The following is a 19,719-nucleotide window of genomic DNA, read 5'->3' on the forward strand; positions in this document are numbered from 1 at the left end:
CTTCGTTCTCAGTCCTGGGTAATACGACCCTTTCCCCCCAGTCTCCATTATCACACCCAACAGTGCCACTCGGAAAGGAGGCAGGGCATGTGTCAATGGTTAATATTTTTCCTAACCCCAATATAAATAGAACAAAAGTATAATAACTAAGAAATCAAATCCATTTGGAGGTCTGCAAAATGCTACTGCAGAGTTTAGAGTGCTTGGTCCAGTGCATGTTACTGTAGGAGTCCAGAGACCTCTCCAGGCTGCTCTACCGCCATCTGTTCATCTCATGGGGCCACTTTCACACAAGAGCAAACCCTGGCCTTTCTGCCTCCAGAGCTCAGCATCCAGGGCTGTCACCCCCTTGGGAGCAGGCTAAGTGGGAATGGTTGGTAACAGTTCATTTTGTTTCTGCTGAATTTAGGGTGACCAGATGTCCTGATTTTATAGGGACAGTCCCGATATTCAGGGCTTTTTCTTATATAGGCGCCTATTACCCCCCACCCCGTCCCGATTTTTCACATTTGCTATCTGGTCACCCTAGCTGAATTGTAAAATCCTTCTATTCCATGGAACGATGGTGCTCGTGACTCTTATTTCTTGTGGAGGAATTTCATTTTGCTACCTGATGGAGATGAAGTGAGGAAAACAGCCGTTACATAGCGACATATACAGTGGAGAAAGTCTGAGCTCCATCTCTCACCCCCAGAGCCAACTGGAGCAAGGACTGAGGGGGAGCTGCTGCCTCGGAATTACCCCCCCCCTCCTCAGCAATGCTAGGTCTTGTTCAAGAGCAAGTTCTCTTTCCCTCCCTCCCCCTAAGGAAGGAATTGGCTCCTGCTGGAGCTAGGCACAATAGCACTGCATGTGTCAGCCAGACAGGGGCGATTTGAAAGGGACACAAGATACGGCCTTCTCCCTCCTTCCCCCTTAGGCAGGAGTTAAAAGTTGTGCTTTCAAAGGACTTCCAGCCCTCTTTCTCTCTGTCCCCCTAGGTACTTACATGGCCTGCACTACTGCAATAGCGGAGCGCCTTACAGCTGTTAATAGATTTATCTTCACAACACTGCTGGGAGGTAATCTCCTCATCCTCACCTCAGCAGAGAGGGGCTGAAGCACAGGGGGATTAGCTCACTTGCCCATGTGGGGATCCAGTCCATCCCAGTGCCTTAGCCCACAAGACCAGCCTTCCTCCTTTGGTAGTCAGGTAATGAGCTCAGGGTCCAAACTTTGACACACACACCCCACCCCCGCCTCGGCAATGCAGCTCCCAGTGCCACTGACATACGTGTGCGTTAATACGTGGCCCAACCCTGACCACTGACTGAAGGCCCTGGGGGAAAGCAGATTCAACCCTCGGGAGAGTGGAGCTACCTAAAATAGCATCTTTGTTGCCAAATCACTGAACTGGTGTTAAGAGTAACATGCAACACAACCACCGTGAAAAGTCAATGGTTGCTCTGGCATCTTACCGAGTCCTTTCAGGAATTTATTGACTCCACTCTGCTCTCCACTGGGGAGCGTTTCCAGGTACTCCTGGGCACGTACCTCAAACAGACCTGCGGCAAAAAAGACCCACAATCCTTTTGGTTCCAAATATATAACAATAATACCTACCTCTTCATTAGTAGAGCTAGAAGCACTTTACTAAGGAGATGAGTACCACTATCCCCATTTTACAGAGGAGGAAATTGCAGCTCACAGAGCAGACATTGACTTGCCCCAGATTACCCAGCAGGCCAGTGGCAGACCTGGTCTCCAGAGCCACAGTTCAGTGCTCTATCCACTAGGCCACACTGCTTCCTCATGCAGGCATGACTAGCCAGACTGAGCATCTTTGCTTTGTGGAGGGAATGGAGGAATCTTTTTAAGAGAATTCTCTTGATCTCTCTGACAGGGAGTGAGCTGATAGTAGAATGTGGAGCCATTTGAGGAATTAACATTTGGGGGCCACATTTTCACCATCTAGGAAAAGCTCTTTGATCCCTCTGCCGTTTCCAATGTCCACCAGTCATTAGATCTTTTGAGGAGCTTGCTCAACCAGCACTGACCAGCCGTTTGGATGAGACAGGCCCCTCAAATCAGTGGAACCTTAGAGGCCACGGGACAGTAGTTAAGAGCTCCTCAACACCCTTCTCTCAAATGTCTATCCCCAGAAGGAGGCATTATGATAGTAAATACATTATACATCAATACACTGGAGCTAATGCTAGTTCTGTAGCATCCCTGACAAAAACTCAACATAGAACAGAAGAGGAACCACATGTGACAGAAACTAGTTATGTTGCTTAACACATCATGAGAAGGTGCTCACAAGCTAAGAGAAGCACCTCTAAACTGCTGCTATTTCCCAGCATTCATTAATAAACTCATCACTTCAAAACACTTTGCAAACATGAACTAAGCCTCACAATACTCCTGTGATGTAAGTAATAGTTCCCCCAGCTTTACAGATAGGGAAACTGAGGCAGAGAGCATTTAAGTGACTTATCCAAGACCAGAGATAGAGGCTAGGAATGGAACCCAGGAGTTATTGGCGCCTGGGTCTATACTCAGGCCACACCTCTCTCAAAGAGGGATGGGATCACTGCAATCTTTCAAAAACACATGGTCATCATGGCCTCACCCCAGAGCTACAGCCAGTGCTGCTCCAGGGGACGAAGCTGGCTGCTCACCCACCACTCCCAGGGGACTGATGACAAAGATTCCACAAGCCTAGCTGGAATAAGAAGAAGAGCCCCTAACCTTTGACCCCCTGTTTCCGCAGCTCCTGTTCCTGAATGAATCCCCCAAACATCTGGGTTTCCATGAAGACCTCCAGGAAGCGTCGAAGGCTCTTGGAGGAGACAGACTTGCGGAAGGCCTCCCGCTGTAGGGTCCGCTCCTCTCGCTCGCTGGGGGTCAGGAACAGGGAGTAGTGGCCCATGATCTCCACAAAGAAACGAACAAAGGCTTCAGACACCACTTCGTTCAAGGGGCTGGACTCTAAGGAAGAGGTGGGGGAGAAGCAGAGAAAGCCGTGAGGTGACGGTGGTGCTGGTGGTGGAACTGTGAGGATGCACTAGGCGGGAAGGGTCACACCCTGGTTTACTTTGAAGTTGCATTCCTGGCTTTGGTTCCACACCACCTTACCAGCCCTGCTGGCCTCTTTAGGAACTGTGCCCTGCACGGGTCTGAGAGTGAGAAGCAGCTGTGGAGAGAGAACACCTCAACATGTACTTTCCACTAGAAAGCTGGGAGTGGGCTGCCACTGCTCCCAGGAGCACTACGTAGGCTGCAGGCCCCTGGCAGGTGATCCAGTGTGGCACATGCACAAGGTGCAGAACCTCAGTGTGGCCCCCCATCAACCTCCACTCCAAGGTGCTGTTTGAGTCCAGCGGCTAAGCAGGAGGCCTTATCTCACTTTGCCGATTCACCCCTGCCCAGGATGGGGGTGCTGTGGAGGCCGCAGGCTCTGCCCGGCAGGAGGGGAAGGCTTCACTCCCAGGACTGACACCAAAGCAACTTCCTTGGCTAGGAGGAGTCTGGCTGTGGATAAGGTGTGTGTGTGTAGGCAGGACGTATGGGGCAGAGGCTGAAGGAGACCCCATGGAAGTCAGTCACATAGCAAAGGTCACCAGCGCGCTGGAGAGTTTAGCAAAGCCCAGCTAGTTCTAGCCATTGAACTGCATCTTCCATTCAAACTTGGGCCAGGGGATGAAAACTGCCCCTTTTGGGGAAGTGACTGAAGGGCCGCCGGGCCGGGCCCACCCGATGAAAACGAGCAGACAGGCTGTACCGTGTCTGCCATTCAGAGAGCCCTCCTCCTTGTCGCTAGCCAGCTCATTCCTCTGCTCCAGGATGTGCTCTAGCGCCGCCTGCAGCTTCCGAGGCAGGATGGAGTCCTCGTCCTCCATCTAGAAAACACAAGCACACACTCAGGGACCTTCTCAGGGTGGGGCTTGTGCTGGCTCCGGGAACCTGCATTTCTCCTCAGCTAGCTCGCGTGGAGTCCGGGAGAGATGGGGCAAGGGCATGGAAGGTTATCTGTTATGAGACCGGGAGAGCAATAATAACAATACTCGGCGCTTATCTAGTGCCTTCTGTTCGGGACTGTCCATCCCTTCTATACGCACTAAAGTGGGTGTCTCACCCCCAGCTACCACCTCGCATTGGACGGATTTGTAACCTTTCGTTTCAGTTGTTCAATCTGAGATCATGTCACCTGTCTCCCAGCCCTGACCCCACTGCCTTGCTGGAGGTAAGGTGTTGCTCTGATAATATCAGGAGCGGGAGTCAGCCAAACAATGCCAGCAAGCAGCTAGGCAGGCACAGCAGCTAGGCTAAAACCTGCATATGGCTAAGTGATTTTCACCCCCACCCCTCTCCCGGCCCCATACAGTGACATGCAGGGAGCAGCGGGAGAGGCACAGAGACACCACAGACGGATTGGGCAGTAACAGAGTTGGGAGTCAGAAGGGAGGGGTTTGCCACGCTCTAAGCCACTGGAAGAGGGCTGTATAGCCAGAGCAGCTGACATACGAAAACTGTATTGAAAGATAAGAAACAGCCGTTGTCCTCATATCACCCCTGTGAGGGAGGGCAGTGCTATTATCCCCACTTACAGATGGGGAACTGTGGCCCCGAGAGACTAAGAAACTTGCCCAAGGTCTCACAAGGAGTCTGTGGCAGAGATGGGAGTTGAACCCAGCGCTCCTGGACCAGTCCAATGTCTTAACCAGACGCTTGATTTCCTGCCCTAGCCTGAACTCTGTGGGTTGTGGCTGTGATTCAGAGGAGTTGGATTCTGGTTAGAAAACAAACAAAACCACCTGATAATCAATCCCTGGCTTCCAGGTCTAGGAATATGTTCCAGGACACCCCAAAATTCATGCTCCTCTGCTCCAGGTCAAAGGGAATCAGAAGAGGTGTATTTGTCTGCAAACTGATGGCCAGATTCTCATTTATTGTCTTCCCACTATGGTCTGGTAATGCAAGGACTAGACAGAGAGGAACATGAGAGGGACCGATGAAGACAGAAACTGAAAGATCTACTAAAACCATTCTTCACTGGAAGGCGCAGATATTACCCTAGAAGGTAGTGCTGACCAGTGCTTAGAGCAAAGGACAGTGTCGAGACTCGGGTCAATTCCCAGCTTTGCCTGTGACTCACTCTGTGACTTTGGACAACACACTTCTGCAGGCCTCGTGCCTCAGTTTCCCATCTGTTAAAAGGGGATAATGCTTCTCTACTTTGCATGGATTATGGAGGGTTTAATGTTTGTAAAGTGCTTTGAGATTCTTTAAGGTGCTACCTAAGCACAAAGAACTGTGACATTACTATTAAACAGCACCTGCCATCAAATCCTGCCTCCCAGTCTGGGTCAAGGCAGGTGCTCCTGGCCCAGCCAGCCAAGCAGAATAAGCAAATACAAGTCAAGGCAAGGAGAGGGAGGAAGTGGGAGAAAAAAGCCCCATATGGGACAGCTCTACTCACCTGTCTGAGGAACCGGTTATTAACGAGGTCAACCACAAGGACCTACCAAAGAGAGAATTGGGAATTGTTATTTCCTGTTACCAGAGATTATCCCAAGCCTTCCTGGTTCTCCAGGAAAACTCCTCCCCTCTCACAGAACCACAGCAGCAGGAGGAGATATAAAACACTGGTCAAAAGCAGGGTCCCTGTTGTGGTTTTCTGACCACTTCGCCACAAGCTACAAAATGACAGCTTGAACTGAAAGAAGCTGGCCTTCCCTAACCCTCCTGCCTTCGCCTCTCCCCTACACATCCCAAACCCTTAGACTAGAACACAATCAGATCTATTGTCTAAGCGAAAAGCTTTATAAAGAAGCCACAGGCTATTTTACACAGCCAATGATGAGTGAGTGACCAAAATAATATGGGGATTTATCATGAACTCCTATTTAGTATTTATTCTATCACAGAAAACAAAGCAATGCAATTTAAAAAAAAAAAATTAAACACATCATATGTAATCTGTGGGACTCGTTGCCACAGGAATATTGGAAGTAATTGCTTAGTATGACTCTGCAAAGATCAGCTCTGTATGAACAGTGTTGGTAGTTATAGAGCAGGTGTGAAGTGGGGAGGAAAACAGGGTCTCTGATATAAGCTTGTCTTTAAAAGATTATTTCCCTTAACACCTCACCACCATCAGTGCCACTGACGGGCAGAAGGTTGTAGCCCACCAAAGGTTTTTCCTGCACTGGAGTCTAGGAACACTTTGGATGCACGGCTGAAAAATGTTACGACCTGTCACGCTGTGTGTGTGTGTGCGTTTGCCCTTGCACACCACTCATCAGTCCTGTTCAGAGTTAGTCATTTATTTACAGGCCTGCTTATAATTATTATTTATTTGTAATGTGGGAGCACCTAGAAGCCCTAGTCACAGACCAGATCGCATTGTGCTAAGTGCTGTACAAACAGAACTAAAACACAGTCCCTGCTCCAAAGAGCTTGTAATCTACATAAGAACATAAGAACGGACATACTGGGTCCGACCAAGGGTCCATCTAGCCCAATATCCTGTCTTCCAACAGTGGCCAATGTCAGGTGCCCCAGAGGGAATGAACAGAACAGGTAATCATCAAGTGATCCATCCCCTGTTGCTCATTCCCAGCTACTGGCAAGCAGAGGCTAGGGATAAGTATAAGACAAGAGACAACAGATTGATACAGCCAGTCAGACAGGTGTCTGTACTAACTACAACCGTCCCAGGCCCTGGACAATCTCTAAAAAGAACAATTCATACATGACAGACTCAGCAATTGACTCTCCACATGCACTGTCCTGGTAGCACTATAACTATAACAAAACTTGTAATAATAAACCCCACCAGCAAAATCACCACTGGAGCCCTTCTCCCAACTCCCTGTGGGACAGGAAGGAAAAATGAAGGTCATTATATCAGTTCCCCCTACCAATTGCAGCAAAGTCCCTGCTCACTAGGTAGCAGCGTGTGTGTCTTGGAGCCAAAGGTTACGGGTTCTATTCACGATGCAGTTCACTGACAACTGGGATAGCTGTGTTTCTGCAGCCACAGGTAGTTACAATGCCACCCTGCCTTAAAACAGTGACACAATCTAAGAGGCAAACCCTTCTGGGTGAGAAGACAACACAGTGCAGCCAACGCCTGTGGCTTTTAAATACAACAATTTCATCTTAGTTCATGGCTCACCTCTTCCACCGGTAGCTCCTTGAGGCGGGGCAGTGAGCTGGTGAGCAGGCCAATCAGGAATGGGGTTGGTGAGCACACAATGTCAATCATGGAAGGCGGCAACACGGGGATGTAGGTGTGCTGCCAGGTGAAGGGGTAGAAGAGAGCCACCATGGCATGACAACACTTCGACAAGGTGCTAGAAGACAACACAAAGCACACAGCAGTAGAGGCAAGGCAGAGGGTGAGCACTGAGCACTTGCTGAAAATCAGGCCCCTTTCAGGTGTCTCAAGTTGGGCACCCACAGTCACTAGTCATTTTCAAAACTCTTGTCCCCAATCTTTATTTCCTGGTCTAAAGACACATGGAATGGGTCAGGATTACTGAAAACTATTCCTCTGTCACATAACAAGGGGCAGTTTCCCATTGCCTCCAGTGCATGCCTGGCAAGGACACACAGAAGTGGCTAACTGTGCAACTTTGCTTTCTTTAGAGAACAGAGATACAGTATTGAAGGCACTGCTTGTCCTGATGCTTAATTCTCTCCCAGCCCAGTGACACTCTTTTAAATTAACAACAACATCTCTTTCTGACACTGGGCATACACCTCAGCGAAGAACAAGGCTGCAGGGGAAAAGGGTATCAATGCACATATAACGAACTGTTCAGAGAAAACAGACTAAATACTCAATAGAAACCAGGACAAAATACTATACTACCATACAGGTCCTGCTCAAGACAGGGCCTCAAAAGGCCAGGCTGACCCAAGAGGATGGTGGGGAGGGACTAGATTGCAAGTATGTCTACACTGCAATTGGGAGGTGTGATTGTATACGGGGTAGACATACTCGAGTTGCCTTTATCTAGCTGGATCAAAACCAGCTTCGGTAACAAGAGCAGGGTAACCGTGGCAGCCGGACAGTGGCATCGGCTAGCCTCCTGAGTGCAACCCCATCCAGGACCTGGAGCACACGCGCGAGTGACCAGCCATGCCATGCTGCCGCAGCTACACTGCTATTGTTACTCCAGCTAGCTTTGATCTATCTAGATGCCTACAGTGCTGAAATCACACCTCCTGATTCCAGTACAGACATACCCTGAGGAGCTGGGATAGTTCATGCTTTTCCCATTCAAATGCTACCAGTGACTCTGCTGAAAGTTCCTTCACGGACGACTTCCAAGAAGGTTTGGCCAGAGAACTCTTCCAAGCGCTGGAAGGAGAGGTGGGTGGGGCGTGCGGTCAGTTTCACGGGGCTATGCAGAGCACGCTGCGGGACATTGGTTACTCATCTGTTCTGGCTTTGGAAGTGTTTGTGCATGTCAGGGGATGGGGAGGCTCGCCATAACAAGCTGTGTACATAACGTCATTTCGGTTTTACTAGCATCCAGCTCTTGAAAGAATGGGGGAGGGGAGAAAGGCTAGTCTGGCCTGAAGGAATCACATGGCCAGGAAAGCACTCACAGCTGGCTTGTATTAAACTCCATGGGGGGAATTTACAGTGAGAAATGTGGCCCTGGCAGCTGTTGCTGACTTGTAATGAAAGAGAGAGAAGGGGGTTTGGTAGATGTGGTCTTGTGCTCGCTCAGAAAGTAAGAGGCCTGATTTTTTGTTCCAATTAAGTCTGGTAAATTTGAGTCCCTCCAGCATGACAGCAGAGTGGGCTTAGGAGAATATCATGGTTGGGCTACAGGTTTTGGCTGCTTTTCACTGGATACATTCAATTTGGCAAAGTGTGACTTCTGTTGTTGGGACATCACTATGACCAGGTGAAGAAGCGCTCTGAACAGTTTATACAGAGGTTCATGGCAGCCAGGGGATAAGTGAATTCCGATCCTAGGGCAGAGAGAGGAATCCATTTAACACTTCAGTTTAACATGGGGATAGTGGTACTGCCCTCCTTTGTAAAGCGCTTTGAGATCTACTGATGAAAAGTGCTATATAAGCGCTAGGTTTTTGTTATTCTTTAGGCTTTACCAGTGACTCTAACCGGTGAAGAGAATATACTAGGGAATTACTTCAAGGGACTTCCACATGGAGGGAGTCTCTCTTTATAAAAGAGGCCCAGATTTTCATTTCCTTGCTTAAAGGGACACTGTCAACTTGATTTGTTTCTAACTGACAACTGTAAAAAAAAAAAAATTGACATTTCTGATGGAGCGTCTCCTGGATTTTTAAAAAAGGGCAGAGGGCTCTACTCCCCAGCTGATGTTCAGAAGGGTGCAGGAGCCTAACCACTAAAGCATGTTCCTGCCCCCTTCTTGCTCTCTGTGCACATTCCCGCCTGCTGCCCCTTCACCTCCACTTGCAATTTGCTTCTGCTCTCACCAGCAAGTCCCCTTTTGCAGGGCCTGCACCAACCACAGCTAGTGATACTGACTCTCCACAGAGTCCTGTCAATTGCACAAGGCAAACAACATGAAAAATAAACGTTCTTGGATTGCATTCATTTACAGCAAACTTGTAACAAGAGTAGGCCTGCCATGTGAATATCAGCCTGACTGTGTCCCTTTAAAACTGTCTCCTTTAAGGAGATGTTGCTTTTCCTCACACATTTTGGGGCCAACATTATCCGAGATTGAAAAGCAGGGGTTTCCTCCTCCTCCTACTTTATTTCCTAGCATATTTTTCACCTCCCCAATTTTATAACCTGCAGCAATACTAGCAGCGTTTGTGTGGAAGCACTGTCACCAATTATCAGTAATGTTATGGGATTATTCTGAGGATAGCATTGGAGCTCTTTTTTTTTTTGAGTTGGGATGCAGGTGGCAAGAGTAGAGGTTAAATCTTTGTCGTGAACCAACCTCTGCCTCCTTCATTTTCAGGGCACAGCCAGCAACTCTATCCAGGGATAGGAACTGATGTGAAAGGTTGGCCTTAGTGACTAATGAAACTAATTGGTCTGGTTCCAGACAGCTCTAAGGAAGAACATTGGGCAGCCAAAACATTACTCTACCTGGGGCCTAGTGGGATATTAAAACATTTTGTCCTCTACCGGCATTATAGTGACTCTCCATTCCCTCTTCCCCTGCTTGCAAGTCACAGTGGAATACAGAGGGCATGTGACAGCGGAAGTGGGAGGGAAGATGCCTGGGAGGACAGCTGGTGGAAGTCACAGACTCAGTTGCATTAGTTATGACAATTTTTTTTTTTAGTTGTATGCTGTGACTGTACAGGAAGCAAAGAAGGTTTCCTTCCCTTTTACCATAGCATCTCTGAAATCCTGGTCACCAGAACTCTCCCAGGTTAATCCTGGTCATCTGCTCTCAGTGTGGAACATTTCTCCCATTGAGGAATTTTCAGTCTACTTTGTGGATCAGATTGCTTAGCTTCAGATCCATCAGCATCCGGGAGTGCAGAGAAGTTGCTTTGGGGAGTAGGGGTGTGGGGAAGAATACAAATGTGGAGTCTCCTCTGCTTGAGTTTCAGCCAATATGGCTTGCTGTCAGGGCCGGCTCTAGCTTTTTTGCCGCCCCAGGCAAAACAAACAAACAAACAAACAAACGGCGGCCGGACTGCGGAAGCAAAAAAAAAAAAAAAAAGGCAGCCGCAGGGAGCGCGTGGAGGGCGGTCAAGGCGGCTTGCAGGGGGGTGAAGGGCGGCACTCACCCGCTCCCTCCGGCCGTGGGCAGCCCTCCGCCCGTGGGGTGCCTCTCCTGGCCGGGCAGGCGGAGCCCCCGGGGGCTGCAGGAGGTGCTGGCTCAGTCGCTCCTTTAAAGGCGGCTCGGCCGGGCCAGGCTCAGAGCGGCACGGGAGGGGGAGGCCGGCGCAGGCGACGGGGAGTGGCGTGGCCCGGGGAGCCCAGCGGCACGGTGAGTGGCGGGGATCGCTAGTTCATGTCTCTGCAGGGCTGGGCTGGCCGCCCCAAAATTGGCCAGAATGCCGCCCCTTACAATGTGCCGCCCCAGGCACGTGCTTTCTTGTCTGGTGCCTGGAGCCGGCCCTGCTCGCTGTGGTACTGGATGCATTCAGGGAACTTCAGCCTTTCAACTGCAAAATGGAACCTTTAGAACTATTAAAATCTAGCAGGAAGACACGGGTCCACTATTTGTGGAGACTGTCAATGCCTCCCTTTGGCGTGGCAGATTAGCGGCATGTCATGTGGAAATGATTTTTAGGCACATACTCTCTAGGCTGGGAATCCTATCAGTTATCATCTGTTCTCTAATCTTCTCCTTCAGGTTGAGGGTAGGGAGAAGAGAGAAAAGCAACTCCAGAGTGCTCAGACGGCCTGAGCCCTGATCAGTCTGATTTTAGACCTAGGTATAGCATGGAGCATGTGCTGCTCTTGTTGGTTTGTCATCTCCTACTGGTGATGATCCAAATCAAGTGTCCATGCTGATTCTTTTAGATCTGCCTTTGATACTATTGACCCCGAAGTGTTGTTGACACAGCTGCAGTCCCCAGCAGGGATCTATAGGACTTGTGACGGGGTAATCTGTCCTTTAAGAACAGTGGTGCCTAATGGTCAACCCACCCCATCACATGGCTTGGCCCTTTAAGAGGGCGAAAGGCCTGATTATATATACAGGGACTTGGGAGACACGCAGAGAGAGGAAGTGGTCCCGGGAGTAAAAAGCATTCGGGATGAAATCCCATTACTGTTTCTTTAAGGACACAGAGCCAGAAGCCTGGCAGAGAGAGAGGGGCAAGGCTCCCCTCTCCCCCAGCCAATTGGGATGAGCTGAAAGAAGGGGAACAGCATAAAAGCTGCCTCCTTTCTCATAGCAGAGTGGACAGTAGGCGACACCAGCAGGGAAAGGCTGGTCCAGCTGGGGGTGAAGCTGGTAAAGGTCCCACAGCTGGCTAATCCATGACTCCGTTCCAGAGAGGACAGCTAAGGAATCCTGCTTAGGGAGGACCACAAAATCTGCCTAACAGAGCCCACCCAGCTCCAGCGAGGAGAGTTGGTGAGGCTCCTAGGTGAGGGGAAAGGGTGAAATTAACTCATACAGCCCAGTTCCCAGGAGGAGAGCTGGGGATTCCAGCTTAAGGAAGGACTGAAAAGGGGTAACCCTGAGAATGAATCAAGAAGGGTTGCTGGACCAGAGGCTGTTTTCAGGCACAGGAATAAAGAGTCTCCTGAAGGAAGGAGCCAGAGATGGCTAGCTGGACTAAGCTCAAGGCAACGAATATCCCTGGGTATACCTGAGTGAGCTACTTGTGCTTGTGAATGTCACTAATAAATGAGACCCTTGCAAGGAGGGTGCTCTTTGATTAAAAAGATCCGTCAGACTTGATTATAACCCAGCTGAAGGGACGTGAGATGGGGTGCACCTACAGTGCCATGCCTGACCATAAGGGGGTGCACCAGGGTGACATCCAGGCCCTCACAGGACTTTAGACCAAGATTTTCAAAAATGGGTACCTTAAAGGTAGGCTCCTACATCCGTATTTAGGCTCCTGGATAAGTGTTCTGATCTCTAAAGTGCTGAGTCCTCAGCAGCTTCCACTCAGCCCAATGGAACTGCCACATTCTTAGCACTTTGGTGAAATCAGGCCACCTATTTAGGTTCGGCTTAAGGAGTCTGACTCTGAGACATCTGTTTTTGCAAATCTTGGTCTTCAGTGTCCAGGACTGTCACTTTGATTTGAAAACAAAATCTCACTACAAAGATAGCCTAATCCATTTGTGTCACATAGCAGACCTTAAGTACTGGTTGTGACCGCGTACCCCATAAGGCTTTATGGGGGGGTGTTTATAAATGTATGTATGATATAACTGAAATATGTTTTGTGCTGCCTGTGCCATGTAACATATCTCCGTAAAGGTTATGGTCTACTATATCTATTCATCCTTTGTACTTCTATACCATTTTCTACTTGAGGTTAAGAATATGGGCTGTATGCTTGCTTGATTTCTAAGTAAGCTTGGTGAGGCATTTGGTCAGCTTCTTTAGGAAGGAATTTGCCAGGTTAAGTACCTGATCAGGAAACACTTGGGGAACAATGGCAGGTGACTTGCCCAGGTGCCTCCAAAACTCCATCTTGGAGCTGGACTTTGCATAGGAGGGAGGAGGGGGGTCTCCTCCCACAAGAGAGAGCCTATTTAAGCCTGGGGGAGACCCCTCCATTTGGTCTTCAGCTGGCTAAAGAAGGAGCCTCTCTACCCCCCCAGGATACTTGAAAGAAACTGAAACAAAAGACAGACTACAGGGGTTGTGAGAGATTGCTGGACCCAGGCTAAAGGGAGAGTAGCCTGTAAAAGGGAGCATTCTGGAACTGGTGAGGAACTTATCTGTATTTAGTTTGATTAGGCATAGATTTGCGCATTTTATTTTATTTTGCTTGTGACTTACTTTGTTCTGTCTGTTACCACTTTGAACCACTTAGATCCTACTGTCTGTATTTAATAAAATCACTTTTTATTTAGTAATTTACTCAGAGTATGTATTAATACCTGGGGGAGCAAACAACTGTGCATATCTCTCTATCAGTGTTATAGAGGGCGAACAATTTATGAGTTTGCCCTGCATAAGCTTTATGCAGGGTAAAACCAATTTATCTGGGTTTAGACCCCATTGGGAGTTGGGCATCTGAGTGCTAAAGACAAGCACACTCCTGTGAGCTGGTTTTCAGGTAAACTTGCAGCTTTGGGACAAGTGATTCAGACCCTGAGTCTTTGTTAGAGCAGACTGGAGTGTCTGGCTCAGCGAGACAGGGTGCTGGAATCCTGAGCTGGCAGGGAAAACAGGAGCAGGGGTAGTCTTTGCACATTGGGTGGCAGCTCCCAAGGGGGTTTCTGTGATCCAACCCGTCACAGTGGCGTAGTCGGCAGGATCTGTGCACAGCTGATTGCTTTGAGATACTGGTAGTGATTTTAAGTGAGTTTTAAGTGTGGTGGCTGGAGAACAGACAAAGTGGTTACTGGTTTGTTATTTTCTGTTTGCTTATTTCGGGAAAGGGAAGTAGGGACAGAAAAGGAAGCAAAATAAGTAAGACGGAAGATCAGAAGAAACTAAAACTGCACAGGGTACAAATTGCCCAGAAAAGCTGAACGCTGGGCACTGTGAAAGTCTTGGTTAACTAAGAATCCCCTGAGCTAAGTGCATCTCAGTTTCAGTGAACTGCAGAGGGGTTGTGGCCCAGCACAAGAAAGCAGGACAATGAGTACTAGTGACGCTGCTAATAAACTAAAGCTGGCCAGGCTGGTAGCAAAAGAGAAAGAAAATGAACATAAGAGACAGTTGGAACTAAGACAATTAGAAATTAGTGCCAGGGAGGCAGAACATGCAAGGGAAGAGGCTGCCCACAAGAGAGCTATGGAGACGGAGGCAGCGAGGGCAGCAGCGAGAGCGGAGGCAGAACATGCAAGGGAAGAGGCTGCCCACAAGAGAGCTATGGAGGCGGAGGCAGCGAGAGCGGAGGCAGAAACAGCTGCCCACAAGAGAGCTATAGAGGCAGAGACAGCTGCCCACGAGAGGGCTATGGAGGTGGAGGCAGCGAGGGAGCGAGCGGAGGCAGCGAGGGAGCGAGCGGCGGCAGCGAGGGCGGAGGCAGAGGCAGCTGCCCAGGAGAGGGCTATGGAGGCCCAGAGGGAGGCCCAGAAACATGAACTGACTGTTATGGAGTCGAGGAGACAAAACCCTCCCCCTGCTGGCTCCGCTTCCCCAAAAATCCACAAATGGGAGCGACTATGTCCACAGTATGACGAGTCCAGCGATATCGCCGAATATTTCATCACCTTTGAGAGACTGTGCACCCTCCATGCCATCCCTGAAGATCAGAAGATGACCACATTGATAGCAAAATTGTCTGGCAGAGCTCTGGACATATTCAATAAGATGCCCATTGATGATGCTTCAAACTATGGTAAATTTAAGGAACTGGTTTTGAAACAGTTTCAGGTTACACCTGAAACCTACAGGGTTAAATTCAGGAGCCTTAAGAGGGGATCTGGATTAAGTAATGTGGCTTATGCCAATGAAATGAGAGATTTGGTAGATAAATGGGTGCGGGGGAGAGGCATTACCAGCTTTGAAGGGATGTGTGATCTGGTTACTCAGGAACACTTCCTGAATATGTGCAGTGATGAGGTAAAACAGTATTTGTGGGACAAAAAGGTAAATGCAGTGGGTGAATTAGCTGAGTATGCTGACTCTTATGAACAAGCACAAGCTGCAATCAAACATAAACCACTGGTGGAGGGGTATAAGGTTGGGGGAAAGCAGAATCACCGTTTTACCCCTGGGTCTGGGAAAAAGGAGGCTGGGCAGTCACCCCCCCATTCTCCTGTTACTCGTCCCAAATTTCCTGCACAAGCAGGGGATCCCAGACGGTGCTTTCACTGCAATTCCCCAGGGCACCTGAGGAGTAGCTGCCCCAAATTGAAGGAGAATAAACCTCCCTTGTCCCATGTTAGCTCGGTTGCCTTCAGCCCTGAGGCCCCAGAGGGCACCCCCACCTCTTATCACACCAGCTTGGTGGACATGGGGCCCAGTGAAGCGGACAGGGAACACATCAAGGTTGTCAAGATCGATGGCATGGAGTGTCTGGGATGGAGGGATACGGCGGCTCAGTTCTCTCTGGTTCGACCAAGTGTGGTCCCAGATGCTAGTGTTCTGACGGGGCAGACGACCCACATTAAGGGGGTGGGGCCGCAGAGGTTCCCTGTGCCCCTGGCTAAGGTTCATGTGGAATGGGAAGGTATGGAAAGGGATTTACTGGTGGGGATGCTCGAGGACATCCCCGCGGACATGTTGCTGGGAAATGATTTTTTCAGCAGAACTAGGACTGTTAGTGTGGTAACTCGCAGCATGAATTGTTCCCCAAGTGTTTCCTGATCAGGTACTTAACCTGGCAAATTCCTTCCTAAAGAAGCTGACCAAATGCCTCACCAAGCTTACTTAGAAATCAAGCAAGCATACAGCCCATATTCTTAACCTCAAGTAGAAAATGGTATAGAAGTACAAAGGATGAATAGATATAGTAGACCATAACCTTTACGGAGATATGTTACATGGCACAGGCAGCACAAAACATATTTCAGTTATATCATACATACATTTATAAACACCCCCCCCATAAAGCCTTATGGGGTACGCGGTCACACTGGTGTTTTCCCATGCCCACATGAAGGCCTGTACAGGCCTGAGCAAAGCTGGGGAAAGATTATCTCAATAGAGCAACGATTTTTGGGGGTAGTCATTTTTTGGGTTGAAAGGGAATGTTTACTCTTGTTGCTATGGCCAGGGGGAATAAAACTAACAACCAAATTCTCTCTTTGTCCACTGCCAAGCTTTGGATTGACAGATTTTTAAAAAAACATTCAATATTCATTCCAAAGATGGAAAAGACAAAAACATTTCACTTGCTTTATACTTGTTAGATGTGTTTTTGGCTCAGCTTGAAAACATTTAATAATTCACACAGTACTTGGCAAGAGTCCTTTCCACTTCCTTTCACAGAGACTTCAGATTTTGTAGCAATTAAAACACATAAATAAACTATGTGTGTATCACACTCTCTCTCTCTCTATTAATATATACATACATACCCTCACAACAAGTACACATACAGATAAACACAGTGATGACATTCACATGATAAATTAGAGTGGTGTGCGATAAATGCAATTTATCACGCACTTCACCTGCACTCTGACCATTAATTCATCCCTCCTGGACTCCTACTAGCATTCCAAACCCCTGAGCAGCTTCAAACAGCTGTCTTTCTACTTTTTTTTTAAATCTATTTGCCAGATAAATGTTTGTTTTCTTTCGCCCATAACGTGCAATTCCCATTCCCAAAGTAAACACTATTTAATACTTGGCAATTTCCTTGTCCCATGTTCCAGGACGAGTGACAGTCAGCCTTGAATCAGTGATAGATTTGAAGTCCAATATCTCAAAAGCCATCACTGATAGGAACAGGAGCTTTCCATCAATGGATGGAAAAGATTCTCAGCTTCCCATTATGATACACTACAGTGTTGCCAATGCCAAATGTTCCAAAATCATGAGTCAGGTCTCAAAAATCATGAGATTGGCTTTAAAAATCAAGGATTTTTTGTTTTTAATATTACATTTGGGTTATTTTCTTTGACTTCTGGTTTCTGAGCCTTTAAGGTACTCTTGGGTCATGTTTTCAAACTCGTCACCACAACTATGTGGGTTAGAAACTTATTTTAAGCTGATGGTAAAAAAAGAAAGCTGAGATTCTCGTGAAATAACTGACTCCAGGAGCTGGGGCTCTAAGAGAAATACCAAATATCGCAAGATTCACAATAAAATCACGAGTGATGGCAACACGGCACATAGTACTTGATTCTAGCCCTTGTAGATTCATAGATACTGGACCTTAAAACCTTTATGTATAGGAAAGCTATTGTATATAATTTTTAGAGGCTTCTACAGTTTGTAATACTTTCTCTCTTTTTCCAAGTCCTGGACAGTTGGACTCAGTACTAAGGCACCTGGCTTTACTGTCAGAAGAATACTGATAGAAAACATTTTTGCAATATTTTCTGTCACACACGTATTCTGGATATGCCACATGATGGTGCAATATGATATAAGGGTTTTACTGGCACTCATTGGGGACGATCTGCCTAACAATGTGCTGATTCCAAATTTATACCAATAAAATCCTTGCATGGTATCACATATTCTCACTGGCTATCATCATGTAAAGGTTAATCTATGCCTCTGTCCCTAATGAATCCAGTCATAATGCTGCACTTATCCTATATGGGAGGAAAAACCTCCCAGAGAAAACCTTATCATTATAAAGATTACCAAAATTATTTGTGTAGTTTAGACATGGGAAACATATGATTGTCTCAGGTTAAGGGCAGCGTCAGTGCTTTCATGCCTTGCATATTGATGTACTTTTAAGAGGATATGAAAAAAAATCTATATATGTAACATGTCAAGCGAATGTAACCAAATAGATCCTCCCCTTCTTGACCCAAAGCAGCAGTAAAGGAGCAAAAGTGGGGAACTGCAGCCTGTATGCTACCAGCTGCAGCCTGTATGCACCCAGCCTCCCCATTGGTGTGATGAATTTGTATGAGCTCTGCCCTGTACCCCTGCAGGGCGACTTGTTCCTTTGCTCCCCTATAAAAGGGGCCTCTCCACTTGCCTTCCCTCCCCCAGTCCCAGGGCTGTAGCCCGGCTGGCTGGGATCTGTGAAAACAGACAGCTTGGGGGTATTGTACGCTGCTGAAACCTGATCGCGCTCGTAAGTGTCATTACTCATCTGTAGCTTTTCCGTCACCGAGCTTTGAGAACTCTTCTCTCTGAATCCTCAAGTGCTTAAGAGCTGGATGGCTGCCAGGCACCAGCTGCATAAAATCTTAAAGAGACCTGGACCCCTGTGCTGAACTTGTGGGAGTGAATCAGTTTAAACCCCAAACCTCAAGAACCAATATTAAAAAATTAGTCAACAGAATCTGAGAACCTCAGCGAAAGGGCTAAGAGACACTGAGTTCCCTCTCTCCTCTCCCCCACCCCTACCCCTGGGCTTGGTTCCTGTGGGTGCCAGAGCATGACTGAGAAGGGAACATTGTTTCCTTCCCAAGCAATAGGTGGGGTTCTGCTTCCTTATTGCAAGGAGCTCTGCCTCGGTGAGATTCTGAGTAAAGGGAACTTGGTTTCCTTTGTGCACCAAAGGAAGCTCAGTTTTTGCAAGTTCCAGAGCTGGGCTGAGGTTTCTCGCAGCATGTCCAGTAGAGGGTGTGTCACCTCGTCAGAGCTCCTGCCCTTTGGGAGCATTGGCTGTACTTGCTGGGAAATAACAGAGAAGAACAAAAGAACAACACAGAGGGGCCAGTACTCCCTTCTCAGTCTCTCCTTAACTAACATTTGGTTTACAAGAACACAAGAGAAAGATGCAAAGGTGGGTACCTGAGTTTGTCTGCTATAAAGATCACTCTTCTCTCCAGAAGCAGGGACGCAAACACTCGGCTCAGGTGCCGGATGCTGAGAGAGGAGAACAGGGACTCAAAATCAACATGCTCAAGTCTCGAGTCTAGAGGCCGCCGCAGCTCAATTACCTGCCAGAAGGAAGCAAAACATGGCCTCAATCAGTGCACTGACAAGCAAGGGGCCAGACTCCCCCAGGACTTTAACCAGGGACCCTCTCAACCAAAAGAAACAGCATTGCTGCTGGAGCTAAAGGAGACTTTATGTTAGTGAGTGGCAAGCCTTGAGATTTAGTCTTTCTACAGGACCCACAAATGAAAGCCTGCAGATGAAGCTGAAGGCCAGCACTGGCTTCCCATCATATTTTCCCCACCCCCTTGAGCAGTGATGGTGAAGAGGTCTGAAGCAGCTGGCTATCATAGATGGATAGGTTCTCCCAACATGAGGTTCAGCAGACAGGGCTAATAACAAGTAAAACCTGGAGTTCAGTTTGGGCAAGGGCCTATATTCTAGTAGGCCACAGGAACAGTTCAGATTGCACTCTCCCAGGGGCTCTATCCAGAGTCCATTCCAGGTGGGTGCAGAAATCCATTGCAGATTCTCCCACTGAATTAGGCACAGGGAGCTCCCTCCCTATGTGTGTGATGCCCAAGCAGACTTTTATGTTTAGTCTTTTGACACAGGGCAGTCCCAGAGAGTGGAATTTTGTTCCCAT

At 48.1% G+C, this 19,719-nt stretch overlaps 1 protein-coding gene across 1 annotated transcript in view; it reads right to left on the minus strand.

The window, feature by feature from the left end:
* Window positions 1-578: 578 nt before the first annotated feature.
* DENND2A (DENN domain containing 2A) overlaps window positions 579-19,719 on the minus strand; it is a 50,371-nt gene continuing 31,230 nt past the window's right edge. Inside the window, exons 13-19 of the mRNA XM_065407350.1 lie at window positions 18,987-19,135; window positions 7,163-7,340; window positions 5,462-5,503; window positions 3,764-3,881; window positions 2,731-2,970; window positions 1,458-1,544; window positions 579-610 (exon numbers count right to left, since the gene is read on the minus strand). Coding sequence (XP_065263422.1) covers window positions 579-610; window positions 1,458-1,544; window positions 2,731-2,970; window positions 3,764-3,881; window positions 5,462-5,503; window positions 7,163-7,340; window positions 18,987-19,135 — 846 coding nt within the window. The remainder of the gene's footprint in view (window positions 611-1,457; window positions 1,545-2,730; window positions 2,971-3,763; window positions 3,882-5,461; window positions 5,504-7,162; window positions 7,341-18,986; window positions 19,136-19,719) is intronic.

The sequence above is a fragment of the Emys orbicularis genome, chromosome 1 (assembly GCF_028017835.1).
Source record: "Emys orbicularis isolate rEmyOrb1 chromosome 1, rEmyOrb1.hap1, whole genome shotgun sequence".
In the NCBI taxonomy this organism is placed as follows: Eukaryota; Metazoa; Chordata; order Testudines; family Emydidae; genus Emys; species Emys orbicularis.